Here is a 20,397-nt window from a genome sequence, read left to right as displayed (position 1 = left end):
ATCGCGCCGCATGCCACCGCTCTGCCATTGGGCTTTCTGCCACTATTATGTAGACAGTTGTTCTCACCTGGTTCCCTTAACTCTTCGCAGCTTGAATTAGGCGTGAGTGAGAGCGCGCTGCCTGGAGTAAGGCTCGCTGAGTCCCGTTCAGGGTGCGCTAGACTTGGAGGAGACGAGCCCAGACCAGGAGAGGAGCCAGCTAGGGCCACCACCCCCACCATCGCGCCGCATGCCACCGCTCTGCCATTGGGCTTTCTGCCACTATTATGTAGACAGTTGTTCTCACCTGGTTCCCTTAACTCTTCGCAGCTTGAATTAGGCGTGAGTGAGAGCGCGCTGCCTGGAGTAAGGCTCGCTGAGTCCCGTTCAGGGTGCGCTAGACTTGGAGGAGACGAGCCCAGGCCAGGTGGAGAGGAGCCAGCTAGGGCTACCACCCCCACCATCGCGCCGCACGCCACCGCGCTGCCGGTTGTTTGTGGCCATTGGGCCTTCTCCCATCTGCGAGGAAAGATAAAAATGAGTTTTTGTTGATTTCAAAATAAATGAAAGCACAAAAATTATTTTTTCTACATCCATATTCAGAAACGATAAGCTAACTAACGGCCTATATTAACAAACCAACATCTTGGGGTGCATCGTCATTTTAACTTTACGTTATGGATAACCGATACCTTAATTACATTCGAATTTAAACAATCAAATTTAAGCTCTCAATTTTAAACCTCAGTCGTTTTTTGGCTAACAAAAATAGATCCATGTGAATCAAGTGGGCTAAGTCACTGTGTTGCCGACATTGTAGTGGTACCATAAGCTCAAAATAGCCGCCCCGCACGGCAATAATCAGCAGAGTGGATTTGTTTGAAATTAGAATGCCACGGTATTTCATACAATGTAATCTATTCTGTTCAATAATACAGATATAGCACTGGATATTTCTATAAAACTAGCTCTTACAGCATTCTTGTAACCGTTACACATACTTGTACAAATTAGTCAATGGGTTTTTAAAACGATTGAAGTTGTCGTGATCACAGCGCTATGAAAACCATTGTTTTCATAGCGGACCAAAACCAAACGGAACCCTTATAGGATCACTTTGTTAAAATAGTTATTTGTTATACAAGGGTGCAAAGTTGTATTTTACCCGCGAGTGTAGAATTGAAACACGAGCAAGCGAAAGGATTCTATAGGTGAACCACGAGCGAAGCGAGTGGTTCTAAAATAGAATCCTGAGCGTAGCGAGTGTTTCAACACACGAGAAGTAAAATACATTTACGCCCGTGTGTAACACAAAACTTTTCACCTCACTATAGCGAGGAAAGTGCAACATCCACAGGCGTTAGATCATCTTCATCACTGGAATCACTCATTTCTTTACGATATTATAACAGAAAACTCTGGAAGTTGTGTATTTTTACGCGAGTCAGTGAGAAAAGGTTTTAAGTAAAAAATTTGTTGACAATGTTGACATTTCTGATGTATGAATGACATTTCTGATGTATGAAATGTCAACGATGCGTTTTGAAATTGCTTCGACTCAACTTGTGCGTTCAGAATTATATTTATCATCATTATAAAAAAAACAAACGTTTCTTATGGAATTTTAAGGTTTATGACTTAAATTCATTAAATAAAGCTAAATTTGGTATTTTTTATTAGATTCTCAAACCATTTATTTAATGATAATTAATATCGAACGAACCATCATCATGAGCGTTTTACGTTTTGTTATCTGTCAAGCTACATAAACACGCTCCATCCAAGTTCAAATTACTTTCCCCACTAGTGGATAAAACGCGTTTTTCCCCGCTTGTATTGAAGGATAAACGACAACTTTCCGAGCTAGTGAGGGGAAAATTTATTTTGTCCGTCTGTCTGTCAAGACTCTTTATCTCGCGAACGGGTGGATGTATCGAGTTGATATTAAAACCATGTACTCAGGTCTACAGCCCCTTGTAGCTGTGAAAAAATAAAACTTCTAAATAAGCGTAAAAAAAAAGATACGGCCGTTTATGCCGCAAAAAACGTATATTTCGACACTCAATAAGGGAATTAAAATTTATAGAGTACTTCCCGTTGACATAGGACTATGAAATTTTGCAAATAATACTGTCTTACACTACAAGTACAGGGAAAAATCTGAAAACTATAAACCAACCATAAATATATTTCATGTAAAATGTTGCCAAGATGAAACCATTAAGCTCGCACTGTCAAAGTTATCAGGTCTCTTGAAGAGCCAAGCTTCTAACTTAACAAACTCTACACCTTAGCCAAATTATGTGGCTTGGCCGTTCCACACAAAACAAACAGTTACGCTTTAAATATAACTCGAAAGATTGTTTTAACTACCCTCCATGTCACTAAAATGGGGAAGGCGGGTGAAAGCTAATGTAGATGGCGCTCTTCTTGACTTTATACGAATGAAATGTCATTGTCACACTTTCTCATTGCAAATGCCATGCAAAGCGGTCTGACTCTATTATCCGAGTCAGTAATAATCCCAGCAAATAATTTTTCACCACAGCACCAGCTGGGAAAGGCTCTCTTTGATTGTTCAAAAACTGATAAGAAAGTTGCATTTTATTCACATGTGAGGCAAAGTAGTCAAATGCAAATTCTAGAGTTGTCTGGTAGAATTGACTTTTAAATGATGATTTTTAGTTATAAATATTTAATAACATTTATTTTGAACGATTTGAATTTTGATTGATATTTTACAGTTAGTATTTTCCTTTTGTTGGTGTATGTACTTAGTGAAAAATTTTGTGTTTCACTCGGTGGCAAAATTTGTTTAACCCTCGTGCCTTGATACCCTCGCAACGGTCAAGGCCCAATGTTTCGAACCACGAGCGTAGCGAGTGGTTAAATTTTGGAATCATTCGCTTGCTCGGGTATCAATATTAGCACGAGAGGTTAAATAACAACTTTGCCCCCTTGTAAAACAAACAAGTAGGTATAACGACTTTAACTTTCATTAATCAGAAACAGACGTCTCTGTTGGCAAGTGACATGACCGCGACAAAAACATGTCAGCCGGCCTAGCCAAGGTGACAATCGCTATCGCTACGACAACGAAACGCTTTGTGTCTCTCTATCACTCTTCTATATTAGTGCGACTGTGACAGTTGCATTTCGATCGCTACGGAGCGTAAGCGATTGACATGTTGGCTACGCGGCCTGGAATTTATGTGGCGTTTTGTTTATATAGTAATTTTTAGAACTCTGATTTAAACTTTCACGATTTTACTCATTATCACTTCTCCGAGACCAGTCTTCTTCAGTCTTCTCCGAGACCACGGGGACAACGCCGTCCTCGAAACGTCGGAGGTGGGTTTAAGACTTATTTTACGCGATTAAGTCCCGTCGTTTGTAAATAATAATTTTTAGAACTATTTACTGAATGTACACTTTTAATCGATTGTTCGGCGAAAATAATGACAGGACTGATTATATCAATATGTACGTGATAAGTGACATAATGATAACCTGCAGACTTAGAGGATATAACCAAACGGAGTAGGCATTAACAGGCGCTCCCCTCTGTCGCAACTCTATGACCAATGGTCATACACATTGTATGGACTGACGTTTATCTGACATGGCTATTTTGACGTTACGTATACGCAAAAATCGGAATACTGTTTTGTACAGAAAATTACAGACAAGGCGTCCCCATTTGGTTATATCCTCCAAGGTTGCAGATGGTTTATCATGTGATAAACGATAGAGAAAGCATTTAACTTATTCTGTCAATCTATATAGAGCCGATAAAAAACTGATTCTAAAATTCGCTTACTGCAGGTGGACTACATGACCATAAATTTCTCTTCAGTGTTATTTTCAGGCGATCCTGCAATTCTTATTAAGTGGTAACTAATACCTACATTGTGCAACATGGGACGTAAGTTAAATATTGCAAACGAGAGTATAGTTAAATTAAATCGCGACGGCTTGCCGGAGCGATTCATAGACTCGAGTTTGCAATATTATTACGCCCCGAATTACACACAATGTTTTTCATCACACTTGCGATACCAAAATTAAGTATAAATACAAAAAAACTGTTAATTATAATAGTAGAAACTTCATAACTCCCTAGGGAAATCGCCTTTTCTATAGTTCCCGCTAAGACTGCGTGCTATTCAACATTTACTGAGCGAGTGTGATGAAAAATACTAAGTTTACTAAAAGAAACACTTACCTAAAAGCGGCCTTCACTTTAGTCCACTTTGAAATTTTAGATTTCTCCACTTCTTTACAAAATATGCCCTCCGATCGTCTTCTTAGCGGCGTGCCCGGCGTCGCGTCACTTTCATCCCCTCCAGCCGACCTGGCCCTCTGTCTTCTGAGTAACGAGCCCCCAAATCTTCCATGACCCTTCCACTTGGACCCTGACCTCTTCATACTCCTTCCTCCAGCCATTATACTGTCAAACAACACTTGACCATACTCGCTTTCTAATTCAGCATCAAACGCTTCATTTATCATCAGCATTTCCTTAGCTTCAGATTTTAACAGTACGTTTTCTTGTTCTATCTTCTTATACATTTCATGCAGACGCTTCAAATGGTTCACATCGCGCAACTTTTTTAAAAGACGGGCGTTATGCTCTTTTAAACTTACAAATTGATCCAACAGCTGTACTAACTTCTCTAGCTGTTCTAACGCTTCGACAGTGTCTTTTGTCTTCACAGCGAGATCTTTACCCCGTTTCGAAGCTAAGTCGTCGCGATCTTTGAGTCTTTGGAGCATGCTTTCACATAGCGTTTCTGGATCGAGGACTTCTCCTTCAGGAAGTGACCAGGAGTACTCTAAGCTAGGTCCGGCAGTGCATGGTGAGGATCCCTCGTCAGATGGAGTCTGTGGTTTTACTGAAAGTGAGGCCGGAGGCTCGCCTCTCCGCCGCTTATGCAGAGAAGTCCCACTCGGAGGAAGCTCGGTCAACTCTTTCTCATGGCCGTCAGTGACGTCACTGCTTTCTTTCAATGACATCATGCTGCAGCTGCGTCTGGCCTATTTATAAATGAAAATAAACGCACGTGCGGAGTTCGGCGGGGCGAGACAGAATGTTACGGAATGCATTTCTTGATTTGCTACTAGTAATATATTGCTTTCTAAATATTGTCTACACTGCACTATTAATACTTTTATATGAGGCTAAGCGGATCAGCTTTATAACTAAATATTTAACTCACACACTTAATATTTTATGTCGTTTCACTTTCAATACTTTTCGTTTAGTAAAGTTCAACTTTCTTTGTAGAAATTATCGATTATTTATAAACACTTGCATATCCTATATCGTTTTCACTTCAGCTTACTGTTAAGTTTAATTTGTAGCCCCCCTTTGTTTAATTCCCACTTAAGTAATAGTTACATATTTGACTACAAAATACTATCGATAATTCGTTCCGCCCAATCCTGCGCGCGCGCTGTTAGGCGGGCGGCCGCGCACTACCGACTGCCGAGGTTTGACGACCGCTTCCGAAAATCACCGATTTACTATTTTTAACCTTACCATACTTTCACTCCTTCATGCCAAACGATTGTTAACTATCTTACAATATTATTAAGGTTGTGTAAAACGGTATTTCATTTCGTAGCATTTGTAAATGTATTACCACATTTTCCCTGTAAGGTTTTTGGAATGTGAACCTTGTTAGTAATGAATTACAGTTGTGTAGAAGATGTTTCGTTTTCGTGTTCAGCGTGCTTTCTTTGCTAAGACATTACTTTTGTACACGGAACACATTAACCCATATTTGTTAAAAACGGAGTAAATAAAAGTTTTATGTTTCAGTCTCCAATCTTTTAATCGAGTCACTTCACCGTTTTTCTTATAAATACTTGCAATATATTACAGCTTTTTGAGGCTTTAAATAATTTGTGTTCAAGTTTTTAAATTTTGTTATTGTTTCGCAAACAAAACCCAGTTATTTTATTAAATATTCGATGTCCTATATATAAGTAATAAAAATACATGATAAGTAATTTGCAATTTGCAAGACACCCACTTTATTTAGATATTAAAAACATTATATACATATTTAAAAAGGAAAATCACTATTACACGCGTAACAGAAAACTAATATACAAATTGAAAAACACAAAGACATTGAAGACACCTTTATACCTACACGTAGATTTACATTTTGCAATCGTTCAGTTGTATTGTGCAGTTACTTCGGGCCCACTGGCTCTAATAGCAATGTACATACAAAATTCCTTATCCCTTGCATCTTCCCACTCACCACGCCCTTCTATCGTTTCATTTGTTTCTGTATCTCCAACTTTCAGCTTAAAATACTCCGGGAAAAGTCCTTCCCTGATTGTCGGCAAAAAATCTGAAATGTCCAAGAATATCCTGTCCAGAGAACATTCCGTTTCGTTTCTGAATTCACCACATCCTTTAGTTGAAAATGCTCTAGGCCCTTCAGGAGAAAGGACCAAGAATTTCTGTTCCTGCGTCGTTGAAACTAAATGTTTTAGAGAATTGTCCCAACTTGAGTCGTTGAAATGACAGAATTCTTGTTTTCTATATTTAATCTCGTACCAAGTTCGTCTGTTGAAGCCTAATGCAGAATTACTGAAGTTCGCGCCCCAAGCATCGACCACTAGTGTGTTGTTATTTAGACTATACTGCTCGGGCCGAGGCGAACGAGACGCGAGAGACATAATGCGACATTCTGGACAAAACAGCGTCTGAAGCTTCTCCAACATCTTCCCCATGTGGATGAAATCACTCGTCAAGTACTGCTCAGATTCCAGAAAATATATGAAGCCATCGTATTTCTTCAGCACCTCGATATGATCAAAAACCTGACTAGTGACCCACCACCAGAAAAGCTTTGACTGCGCAAGGGTGGCATTTCTTTGATTCGACGAAATGCACCTGTTGATTTTCTTGCAATATCTCGCGTCTCTGCCAGGATATATGTTGGGGTAAATTTGAGAGCTGTACGGATAGAAGATTTGCATTATTCTAACAAATGGCATGCGTTTCAACATCAAATTAATCTCAATATCATAAAAGTCATGGGCACAAATTAGAAGACTTTTAGTTATGAATCTCATTTTACGTATAGAATCTAGAAATATAGCTAGATGTCTGATATTATTGTGAATTTTAACGACTAAAACAGTTTCAAAGTTCAAGTCTTTTAAATTATGTTTCCTAGCGTTATGGATCCGCTGCTTTTTATTAATGAACTTCATCATCTTACTCATATCTATTATTTTGTCGTCCATAGAATAAGTTTCTCCATATTTGTGAAAGATTGTATCTTCATCCATAGCTTTAGCTTCTATTTCATCTAGCTTTTTCAAATAGTTTTCCCTTGCTGCCAATTTGTACTTTTGCAGTTTATCATAAAGAATTTGGCTAATAAATATAACTAGGCAGAAACAAAGCAGGGCCAGGAATATTATTGTCCTTTTTAAGATAGTCATTGTATTGGTTGTTGAGATTTATCAATTGACTATATCACCGGTGAGTGAAAGTGCGTTTTATATTTTTGTATAATTTTAATTTTAATGTATTTATTTATTTATTTTACCTTTGTTAGAGAGCCGACAGTAAATAATATTTTTAGGGTTATTTATTTTGAAAATGTTGACAGCTGCCATAGATTAGTTTTGCTTGAGGCCTCGTAAGCACGAGCGCTTTTACAACGCGCGTTAATTAAGCGTTTAAATTACACAAATGGATACATGCGTATTCATTCACACGATGGCGGTGGCGGTTTGCTATGATTATAATAATAATAGGTAGGTATCAACAAAGAAAATATAATGCATTCTATCTCTAGTATCTCTGCTGATAAATTATAAGTGCGAAAGTACCTGTATTTGCCCGTTACCCCTTTACGGTTTTATTTATCGCTGAACCTATTAATTAAGATAAAGATGGTATAAAGATTTTTGAGTCCCAGGGGAAAAACTAAATTTTTATCACGAAAATTATCTTAATACTCAGGAAAATTTCTAATAACGATAAATCCGCTATAAACATCGGGGATAGATGGATGGTCGCAATAACTGTCGTAATTTCTGAAGCTATAAGAAGCGGACTTGATAGTGCCGATAACTTTATACATAGTCCAAAGAATATAATACTCATGTATAGTCCGACAAGAAATTGTAGAGAATTATTGAGGGCGCCACTTCCTACGTAACTGTCACATTTTTGACGTAAAATGCTTAAACATGGCAACAATTTAGTATAGAATTTTTTTAGTTCCATTTTATTTATATTTATATAAAAGAGCGGCAAATTTAAAAAATGTAGGCGCGAAGAGTTATCGTCCCATAGACAATTTGAATTTTGCACCTTTTTCTACTGAGAAATCTTGTTATAATTTATAATTTCTACTATTTTATGTCGCATTTCTTTTATAAATGTCCTGTATATTAATAAATAAATAAAAAACAGGTCGTAGTTATACATTAGAGTTAGAGGAGCATTAGAGAGAACAAGCGTTATTGCGATCGCGTTATTCTAGCGTCATAGTTTCTTTACATAGAAGCTTCTAGGTTAATACTTTTTGTTTATTAATGTCACAGTGACGGGACCATAATTGTTATTGAAACTATTTATTTGATTTATTTCTTTTATAAATTGTAGAAAGTTTATATCCTTGAAGCAATTAATTATGATACAACATGAGACTCAAAAGTGCAGTAACAAAATCATTGATTGTTGTTTTTATTTGTCTATTAGCATTAATGTTATACCTTCTCATCAATAGGAAACCAAAACAACACACTTTGGAGGAAGAAACAGAATTAGTCACTTCAAAATCTGAAAAACATAAAGTAAACATGGAGCATAATATACAGTATCTCAAGTATCAAGACAACCCTGGTGTTGTGCGTCAATTAAAGCAACTAAAGAAGATAATTCAGCAAGTAAATGAACGCCAGCATATAATAAATAATAAACAGTATAGAGGCTTAGAGTTTGACCATACAGTTTTAGTGATACGAGTTCATCCTAACATAAGATATTTAAATTTATTCTTTAACTCGATAAGACATATTCAGGGAATTCGTAAGAGTCTGTTGATATTCGCACACGATTCTTATGATGAAGAAATTAATAAAGTTATTACAACCATGCAGTACGCAAGAGCTATACAAATATTTTACCCGTATAGCATTCAGTTGCATCCAGAGGTTTACCCTGGCGAAGATCACAGATACTGCCAAAAATTAAACCAGTGTTTTGATTCTCATCAACGAAACCCAGTTCTTTCGCAAGCAAAGCTCTTCTGGTGGTGGGTCGCCAACCAAGTGTTCGACCATATCGAAGTTCTGAAGAATTACCACGGTTATATCTATTTCTTTGAAACAGATAAATATTTGATCAGAGATTTCATCGCCATGGCTAAGCTGTTAGAACATATTCAGCCAAAGCTCTGTTCGGAATGTCGGTTTTTATCCCTGGGGTCATATTCTCCTCGAGAGGAACTATACCGTCCAATGAGTGTTAGTTTCATAATAAGTGTCTGGGGATGGTCGAATTACAGCAACTCTGGGTTTGGCTTCAACAGAACGACCTGGGTTGAGATTAAACGTTTAAAACAACAGTTCTGTTACTTCAGAGACCCGAGTTGGGAGAATTCATTGAAACATTTAGCCTCAAAGACGAGTGAGAATCATCTTTACGTCCTTTTTCTTGAGGGGGCTAGATTTTTTCCTCTTGCTGGATGTGGGGCGTTTAGAAACGGCACAGAATGTAATTTAGATAGAGTTTACCGTGATATAGTTACATTTATGGCCACTATTAGATATTGGCAAGGTACTCAAACTTTTAATGTGAAATTTGATACGTCATTTATAAAGAACGAGGTAGAAGCGAGGGGCCAGTGGGGAGATGCAAGGGACATGGACTTTTGTATGTTTTTCTCCAGTGGAGGTAGGCGCTTATTTTATTAACATGATATACGAACAACATGTTGTTTCTTTTAATAAACAAATAAATGAGATTTCTTGTTTTGGGTAGAAATATAGCAAACATTAAAGAGTCAGTTGTGATTTCTCCTTTTTTTTGCTTAGATAAAAAAAAACAAGTTTTGCTTGAAACAAATATTTTTGGATTTATATTTCAGACTATTAGTTCCGGCAACCTGCGTACTTACGAGTATAGATTCTGTTCGGAAAAATAAGACTCGTGGAATGTATGGGGCCCAAACATTCCACGACTCTTATTTTTCCGAACAGACTCTATAACCTTCATTGCATAGGTATATTGTTGGTCAAACCAAATTGTCAATAACTAAGAACAAAAAAAAACTCGCGCACGAAGGGTTCCGTACCATTACGCAAAAAAACCGGACATGTGCGAGTCGGACTCTCCCACCGAGGATTCCGTACTTTTTAGTATTTGTTGTTATAGCGGCAACAGAAATAATCGAACTTAAACTATCGTGAGACATATTTCAAAATATGTATTTGTTGTTATAGCGGCAACAGAAATAATCGAACTTAAACTATCGTGAGACATATTTCAAAATATACAATAGTGAGTGAAACCGTACTGATTTAAATATTTTGCAACAGAAATACATCATCTGTGAAAATTTTAAATGTCTAGCTATCACGGTTGATGAGATACAGCCTGGTGACAGACAGACGGACAGATGGACAGCGGAGTCTTAGTAATAGGGTCCTGTTTTTAGCCTTTGGGTACGGAACCCTAAAAACTATACTCATCCTTTTCTTTTGGGTGCTAGTACTAGTGTGACATTACCTATAAATTAGAGTGATTCTTGAGGAGGCGTATAATTTGTAAATGAAAGAAGCCCCTGGCGTCCATCGGCTAGAGGGTGGACGACATCCGGAAGATTGCGGGTCACTTCTGGATGAGATTAGCTCAGGACCGGGACAAGTGGCGTACTGGAAGAGAGGCCTATGCTCAGCAGTGGGCGATAAAGGGCTGATATGATGATGATGATAGTTTGTAAAGGTTTTGAGTAAATTGGTTTGAAATATGACGATATTTGCTAATAAAGTCAGAAAAAAATCACGCTGGATAAGAGCTTTAATCGAAAACGCTGCCTAATCCTTTTGAGATATATCAACACACAGTATGATGGAATTGTCTGAGGTCTACAAAAAAGTTCGCGATAGTGTATGTCTATCTTTTAAGGATAACTTACTATACCCATTCTTATCTTCTACAAAAAGATTTCATAATATGTAGTATTTGCAAAGCTATTTACACGTACACAGTATTAATAATTATCAAATTAAATACGTTAGTTATATAAAGCATTTTTTAGAGAAACGTAGTTGGGTGAGTAAAAGGTACCGTTGACGGGTAGACAGACTGATTTATTAAATCATAATCAAGTGTTTTATACATCTCTAATCTACGGCGGTACAGACATTATCTTAATCCAATCAGCGCGTGCTCTAACCTATACTAAGTTATCGACACGCGCCGATAATATTTTGCTGACCGCCATACATTTCATACAAATTACAGTGGTCCCTTACACCATACAATTCAAATGAATATCTAAGGAGTAATCGTAAATTATAGGTCTATTTCGAGCCATATAACTTGTATGAAATGTTAAAGACGCTAACATCCGTTAGTTGCCTATTTTTACCACCTTATGCGCTGCTATCGCTTTACGTAACCCCACCATGCACTACGCACGGTGCCAATATACTCCGTAGATGTCGTTGACGACACCGTTTGATATTTAACAATTTTATCACATATTAGTAAAGGAACATGGTATGGATGGTATAGAAAGGATGCCAATCTCTTTTGGCAGAATTGTTGCAAAAGTGACCGCTTTCAGCTTTAAATAATATTTCCTAATCTCTCCGGTGGCGCTAGTTAGGCTCTGGCATGGCTCTGGGACATGAGTATAACATGAACCATATAAGGCAACAAATAATAACCCGACCAAATTACGTAGGTTGTTTTTGGTAGTATTTCGGTGTATGGTGGCGCCGCCTAATTACTGTTTTTTGATGGACACTTTTCATACATAGAGATTTGGCTCCTTTATATAGTCTCCATGCCCACCATGCACTTCGCACGGTGCCATTGTAGATGTCGATGACGACACCGTTTGATGTTTAACAATTTTAACACATATTCGTGAAGGAACATGGGTCAAAGTCATATGGCGTTCTAAAAAAAACAATCCGTATATCTTTGATCCATTAAATCCTATCAACTAGGTTAGCATGCATGGCATGAGTATCAATGCAAATAAGTAAATTTATGATAAATATGTACTATAATATTGTCTTCGGTTACCGCGATAGTTACTCATGAAATAAAACTATGAAAACGGATTATATCGCGTAGGTATATTGAATTTATAATACATCCCGACGTTTCGAACCCTTTACAGCGTTCGTGGTCAACGGGTCACCCGTAACGTCGGGATGTATTATAAATTCAATATACGCGATATAATCCGTTTTCATAGTTTTATTTCATAAAAATATGTACTATGTTTGTAGTCTGTGACGTGTAATGTTTATGTCAAAATAACATATTCATGTCATTGCTTAGGTACCTCTTTGCCATAGATGTTCGCACGTCCACCCAAATCAAATCCAAATCATCAAGTACCATCACTCTGATCATGATGTAAACGGATTCATTATTTCCAATAAACCTAAACCTGTATTAAATATATACACCCATTTACACAAAAACTAACCTCAAAATTTAAAACAACATGAAAACTAGAACTTGTGTATTTTGTTTCTTAACTATCATTTTGCTATGTATAATAACGATTATGACTACTATTTTATACAAAAGGGCGAAATACAAGGGTTGGAGTGAAACAGACCAGCCAGAACCTGAAGTAATAAACGACACAATTTTATACAAATTCCGCGAAAGTGCTGAAGTCATCAATAGAAGACATAGGATAAAGAAAATTGTTCATCAAGTGAATAAACGCCAGTACATCTATAACTATAAGAATAATAGCTGTTTGAACATGGAAACTACTGTTCTAGTGATACGTGTACATCAGAATATAAACTATTTATCAATATTCTTAAAGTCGATACGTCAGGTTTGGGCGATCAACGAGAGTCTCCTCATTTTCGCACATGACTACTTTGATGACGAAATAAATTCTGCAGTAAGAGGCTTGAAGTGTGCTAAACTTATGCAGATATTCTACCCGTACAGTATTCAGATATATCCAAACAGATATCCAGGTGAAGACGCAACATACTGTCAAGAGTTAGACCAGTGTATTGATTCGAGAAGCAGACATCCTATTCTAGTCCACAAAAAGCTTTTCTGGTGGTGGATCGCCAATGAAGTTTTCGACTATATCAAAGTTCTCAGAAACTATACAGGCGTTGTTTACTTTTTAGAAACAGATAATTACTTAAGTAGTGATTTCATCCACATGGCTAGAATGTTGGAGCAATTACAACCAACGTATTGCTCGGATTGTAAGATTTTATCTCTTGGTGTTGAGCCTATAAAGCCTCTACCCGAAATGTATTATCCTCAAAACAGCCACCTAATAATAAGTATCTGGGGATTGTCCAACTATATTAATTCGGGAATCGGGTTTAACAGAACAACTTGGAATGAAATCAGAGGTTTGAATAAACACTTTTGCACCTTCAATGATGTTAGCTGGCAGAAATCTTTACGATACTTGGCTCTGCAGACGAATCGCCGACGGTTCTTCGTGCTTTCTACTGAAGGACCCAGGCTATTTCCCCTCGCTGATTGTGGGGCGTTCAGAAATGGAACAGGCTGTGATTTGAATAGAAATTACTTAGAAATTATAGGGTTCCTTCCCAAAATTGATCACGGGCGTTTTTCTCACGTTTTTAAGCTGAAATTTGATGGTTGGGTGACGAATACTCCAATACATATACTGAAATCGACCGGACAGTGGGGAGACGCGAGAGATATTAAGTTGTGTATGTTTTTTGCCGATAGAAAGAGATATGAAATGTTGTGATAAAAACTTATGTTTATGTATTATTTTGCACACCTTTTACAACTTATTTCACACGCTAAACAGCGTCAGTGTAGTACAAAATGTTAATAAAATTGTAATTCGGTTTTTCAAACAAAAGTAAAATACCACTTAATCTGCAGTCTATCATGGGTACAGTCACCTACAATAATATCTTTCTCTTCGAAGGCCGCAAAAATATGTGACACGCTATTATGGTTCTACAAATAAGATCGTGTCAGATATTTTTGCGACCTTCGGAGAGTACCATATTATTGCAAGTGACTGTATGGCTTAAAATGTCAAGATCAAGCATACATTCAATACTTCCTAAACTTCAATTTTCTTTAAAAGTCTGCATGCTGCTGCTACAAGTGCTGGTGGCTCAGCAGTATTGCGTACCGCTTGCATTTCGGAGACAGGTTCATATAAGTACCAGCTCTTTGGGACTCACGTATGCGAAATATCAGTTTATATTTACCAGTTGCTTTACAGTGAAGAAACCATTATACATCTCTAAGAACAAATTAAATTATTTTCTATGAAATATTAATTATTAATTATGAATTATTTTCGCTAGCCCGTAATCACCCGAGTTGATTCAGTTAGAAGGTCGAACCATACTGTTCTACCTAAGAGATGGCCAGGGGGCGCCACAAGCCTTCGGGAATTGTCATATACTTGGAAATTTCGACCCATGCCACCGTGACCGGATAGCCGAGCGGTTCAGGCACCTGTCCGGTAAACGGGGTACGCTGGTTCGATTCCAGCTAGAGGCTGTGGTCATTTTTTCCTTCGTATATAACATTTATTTCATTATACATCTGTGAAAAATTTAATGGGAGCGAATACTGTCGCCTAAGAGAGACCCCCGCTGACCTAGTACTTCTTCATTTCGATTTTAAATCATATTCAATTGTTGACAGAGTCGCTTTTGCTTTGTTCTTTAAATTTTCAAACAACCCAAAATCAACTTTCATACACTGTGTATGAAAGTTTCCTTTGTTTCAATCAACTTTCATACACTATGTATGAAAGTTTCCTTTGAAATGCTCCTGAAATTTCTGAGAACTTTTTCAACATTACGGAAATTAAAATTGATTTAATTTTTCTGGCTTTACCCAAAAGGCTTGGGGAATACTAGGTATAACCAGGTAAACTTAAGTTTACTTAACCTTCCAGTATTGCCCGGAACATTTAAGTAAACTTAAGTTTACTTGGGTATACCTAGTCTTAACATAGCCGTTTGGGTAAAGCCCGGAAATTAAATTAACTTTAATTTGTGTTCGGCGTTTACTCATATTTATCTAGATCTTACCCAGCACTGGGAGGGTAATGTCAGAAGTGATGATGCAACACCTAACATTACCCAGCCAGTGTTGGGTGGACTTAGATGTGTACGGGTAAATGCCGAATACAGATTAATGTTGTTAAATTTTTTGGACTTTACCCAAAAGGCTTGGGTTATACTAGTTATAACAGGGTAAACTTGAGTTTAATTAACCTTCTAGCATTACCCGTAACATATATATATATGTTACGGGTAATGCTATATCTATGCGGGTATATATATATATATAACAGTAAGTCGTCGATATTCAGTCAACCGTCGAGGCCTTCACGATGCACTGGAGGATAGCTGGAGCAGCAAAAGCATTATGGCGGCCGAGACCACGAAACGCCGAATGATGCCCAAAGAATTAGTTATTCGCAGCGTTATTCGCATTTCCAGAAGAATTCTTCATTAACTGCACCCATTGCTGCACCCATTCACTGGCTAAAATCCGATCAACATTAAACAGCAGAATGCAAAAAATAAATAAAAATGTCTGGAGAACAATTTGAGCACGATCCATCATGTTCCGTAGATCATTCGAAAGTCTTTCATCCTCTTTACTAAATACTCTTTAGTATCTTGTCAAATATTTTGTCAAATGTCATGAGTCACTAAATATTGGTTTACATAGAATTTACTTTTATATCGCTTCATTTTCGGTTTACCATAGTAAACCATAATCCTAAAATGATCCCGAGGTATGTGCTTCACGCGAAGTCTCGAATCAGCATGAATATAACACAAAAGGCGGCAGTGCTCTTGATTTTGATCTTGTTTTGTATAATACTAGCTGTGAGCCGTTACTGCAATACAAAAGCAGAGAGCTTGAAACAAATTGAGCTGGACGATGAACGAGTTCGTGATATTGAACAAGACGACACGACGACGTTCATACGAAGTAAAATTAAACAAATCACACGTGAGAAATATAAAATAAAATATATTAAAAAAATAATCACACACATCAATGACCAACAACGTATTGGACGTGTTAAGAAGTTAAATGTTACCGTTATGTTAAAATTGTTAGAAAGTTATAAAAACATCAGTCACCAAAAATTAGACACCGTTTTGGTAATACAAGTACATGGTAACCACAGATACTTGCAAGTATTATTACAATCATTAAGCAGAGTAATGGGAATACACGAGAGTCTATTAATCTTTGTGCATGACTACTTCGATTTCGAAGTTCATAACATTTTAAATAATGTACACTTTACAAGAGTATTGCAATTATTTTACCCGTACAGTATTCAGCTTCATCCTTACAGATTTCCAGGCGAAGATTTCAAATTTTGTCCAGAATTGAATAAGTGTATTAACTCCAACGAAAGAGACTCAATCCAATCTCAAAAAAAGCTGTTTTGGTGGTGGACAATCAACGAAGTATTCGACAATGTCGAGATTCTTAAGAAATACGACGGTTACATCTATTTTTTGGAAGTTGAACAATATTTAACTACCGATTTTATCCTAATGGCGAAGACATTAGAGAAAAAACAACGGTTTTTATGTTCTGAATGTAAAATTGTATCCCTTGCTGCTAGACCACCAAGACCCGAGCAGTATCGTCGCGAAAACAGCAGTCTGGTAATAAGTGTTTGGGGATGGTCGAAGACTAAGTATATCAGCTCAGGAATCGGCTTGAATAGGACAACTTGGAACGAGATTAAAAGCCTTAAAGAAGAGTTTTGCTACTTCGACGATTACAGTTGGGAAAACTCGTTGAAACACTTGGCTTCTAAGACACATCAGAAGGCGTTTTACATGCTTTCAGTGGAAGGACCAAGGATTTTTAAGACGAACGATTGTACGGCACATGGAAATGGGAGCAGCTGCAACATCGGTTCAACGTACTTGGATATCGCAAGGTTCATTCACGGAACGGCCTACGGGCTCTTCCCTTATACGTTTAAGCTGGAGTTTGAAGATATGGAGGTTTTGAATAACACTGATGAGGTGAAAGAGGGTGGGGGGTGGGAAGATGCGAGGGACAGAGAGCTGTGCATGTTCATGGCCAGTCACGGCAGGCGTGTGTATTATTGATTAATCAGTTTTTGTTTTTTATTAAAGAGCGTCTGGTTTTAAACTGTAGCCTTCTTTGTGCAGTAGACTTTAAGCAAAAACATATCGGTTAACTTCTATTCTATTCTATCCACAACATAGTTGATTGGCCAATTGTAGATCTTAATGCGACGATAGACGACCGGTCTGGCCTAGTGGGTAGTGACCCTGCCTGTGAAGCCGATGGTCCTGGGTTCGAATCCCGGTAAGGGCATTTATTTGTGTGATGAACACAGATATTTGTTCCTGAGTCATGGATGTTTTCTAATATGTATTTAAGTATTTGTATAGGTATTATATATATCATTATCTGAGTACACCCACAACACAAGCCTTCTTGAGCTTACCGTGGGACTTAGCCAATTTGTGTAAGAATGTCCCTATAATATTTATTTATTTATTTATAAAAAAAAAAAAAAAAAATGCAACGAGATAAGCTCTAATAATGGATACCTAACTAATGTAGATTCATAAATGGGGATGTACGGCTCCGTACAGCATGCGGTATGTATAACTATGGTTATAACTCTAGTTGGCAATCCAGTGACCATAATATATATTTACGATCATGGCGCACTCATGTGCAACGTCTACTATTAAACTTTCACTTGGAATAAGTTCTCAGAATATTTAGTAAGTGTTTTCAAAGGAAACAAAGGAAACTTTCCTTTATAAATGGAAACTTCGATTACTATACAAAAATAGAATTTCTGAATTTTTTTAGATCAAAATAAAAATTTCCTTTATAAGTGTTTCATTTGAAAATTTCCTAAAATTTCTGAGAACTTTTTCTACGGTAATTCTGCGCAATCACAGACCTGTCATTTTTAGTGTGCGCAATATGCACCATAAACTGTATGTTTTCGCATTGTATCCTCTTTACTATTTAGTATAGTATTTACTGGATACTCTTTATTATCATGTCAAATATTTTTTGGCTGTCTGTTATGACTCACTAATGAGCATGTAAACAAATATTGATTTAAATAGAATTTATTTTTATATCGCTTTATTTTCGGTTTACCATAGTAAACCATAAATCCTAAAATGATCCCGAGGTACGTGCTTCACGACAAGTCTCGTTTCAGCATGAATATAACACAAAAGGTGGCCGTGCTCTTGATTTTAATCTTGTTTTGTATAATACTAGCTGTGAGCCGCTACTGCAATACAAAAGCAGAGAGCTTGAAACAAAATGAGCTGAACGACGAACGACAATTCCGTGATATTGAACATAACGACATAACCTTCTTAAAAAGCAGAATTAAACAAATCACACGAGATAAACATAAAATAAAATATATTAAAAAAATTATCACACCCATCAACGACCAACAACGTATTGGACGTGTTAAAAAGTTAAATGCCACCGCTGTGTTAGAAGCGTTAGAAACTTATAAGAACTTCACTAACCAAAGCTTAGACACCGTTTTGGTAATCCAAGTACATGGTAACCACAGATACTTGCAAGTATTATTACAATCATTACGCGGTGTAATGGGAATACACGAGAGTCTATTGATTTTTGTACATGACTGCTACCATCCTAAAGTTTATAACATTTTAAATGAAGTACACTTTACAAAAGTATTGCAAATATTTTACCCGTACAGTGTTCAGCTTCATCCCTACAGATTTCCAGGCGAAGACCTCAAATTTTGTCCAGAATTGAATAAGTGTATTAACTCCAACGAAAGAGACCCAATCCTATCTCAAAAAAAGCTTTTCTGGTGGTGGACAATCAACGAAGTATTCGACCATGTCGAAATTCTTAAGAAATACGACGGTTACATCTATTTTTTGGAAGTTGAACAGTATTTAACTACTGATTTTATCCTCCTAGCCAAGACATTAGAGCAAAAACGACCGTCTTACTGTTCTGAATGTAAAATTTTATCTCTTGCTGCTAGACCGCCAAAACCTGAGCTGTATCGCCACGAAAACAGCGGTCTGATAATTAGTGTTTGGGGATGGGCTAAGACTAAATATATCAGCTCAGGAATCGGCTTGAATAGGACAACTTGGAACGAGATTAAAGACTTAAAAGAAGAATTTTGCTACTTCGATGATAACACGTGGGAAAACTCGTTAAAACACCTGGCTTCTAAGACACATCAGAAGGCGTTCTACATGCTTTCGGTGGAAGGACCAAGGATTTTTCCTACCAACGATTGCACAATGCTTGCAAACGGTAGTGTCTGTGACATTGCTTCCACGTACTTGGATATCGCTAAGTTCATACGCACAACGGCCCGTGGCCTCTTCCCTTATACGTTTAAGCTGGAGTTTGATGATATGGAGGGTTTGAATAACACTGATGAGGTGGAAGGGAGTGGGGGGTGGGTCGATGCGAGGGACAGAGAGCTGTGCATGTTCATGGCCAGTCACGGCAGACGTGTGTATTATTGATCCGTCTTTTTTTAATTAAAAAGCGTCTGGTTTAAAATTGTAGCTTTTTTTGTAGGCGTTAAACATGAAATACAAAACCTTATTAATTGATATCGAACATGTCTTTCATAGTAAGTTGAATTTCTATTCGGTTTTTGCTTTTATTGTATTATACTATATCTTCTATTCCATTCTCAACACAGTTGATTTAACGAGCTTTAATCTTTATGTAACGAGATAAGGTAATTGAGGTCTAACAATGGATACCTACCTATTTTGTATATAGACGATGCTGTACGGGTCCGTAAAACATGCAATATCTCTGGTTGACAATCCAGTGACCACAAAAATATACCTGTTGATGATTTTGACGCAGTCATGTGCAGTACACCATCAGCACCATCTATCTTGTCTGTCAAAATGAGGGCCACGATTTCTTTGTCGCTGTTTGTGAGGACCTATCATTGTGGTCTATTGTGTGGGCGATTCACCGTGTGTCGGAAAAAAACTTGCATTCCAATTTATTAGCCAGGCATTCGATTTTATGTTCCATAGCCCAATATCCAATAACTTAGTTTATTTTACAGTCCATCAACTCTCCATAGTCCTTACACCCTGACTGCCTTTGCGTAC

At 37.4% G+C, this 20,397-nt stretch overlaps 2 protein-coding genes across 2 annotated transcripts in view; one reads left to right on the top strand and one right to left on the bottom strand.

Annotated features, from left to right (window-relative positions):
* The window catches only part of LOC134755386 (uncharacterized), a 63,810-nt gene extending 58,285 nt beyond the window's left edge, over positions 1-5,525 (bottom strand). Inside the window, exons 1-2 of the mRNA XM_063691940.1 lie at positions 4,205-5,525; positions 287-498 (exon numbers count right to left, since the gene is read on the bottom strand). Of these exons, the coding sequence (XP_063548010.1) occupies positions 287-498; positions 4,205-4,998 (1,006 nt within the window). The 5' untranslated portion in view covers positions 4,999-5,525. The remainder of the gene's footprint in view (positions 1-286; positions 499-4,204) is intronic.
* LOC134755353 (scavenger receptor class B member 1-like) overlaps positions 3,303-20,397 on the top strand; it is a 106,555-nt gene continuing 89,460 nt past the window's right edge. The window contains exon 1 of the mRNA XM_063691885.1: positions 3,303-3,330. The gene's annotated coding sequence lies outside the window, so the exon portion shown is untranslated. The remainder of the gene's footprint in view (positions 3,331-20,397) is intronic.

Source organism: Cydia strobilella, chromosome 2 (genome assembly GCF_947568885.1).
Source record: "Cydia strobilella chromosome 2, ilCydStro3.1, whole genome shotgun sequence".
In the NCBI taxonomy this organism is placed as follows: domain Eukaryota; kingdom Metazoa; phylum Arthropoda; class Insecta; order Lepidoptera; family Tortricidae; genus Cydia; species Cydia strobilella.
This window is presented reverse-complemented; position numbering and strand designations above follow the sequence as displayed.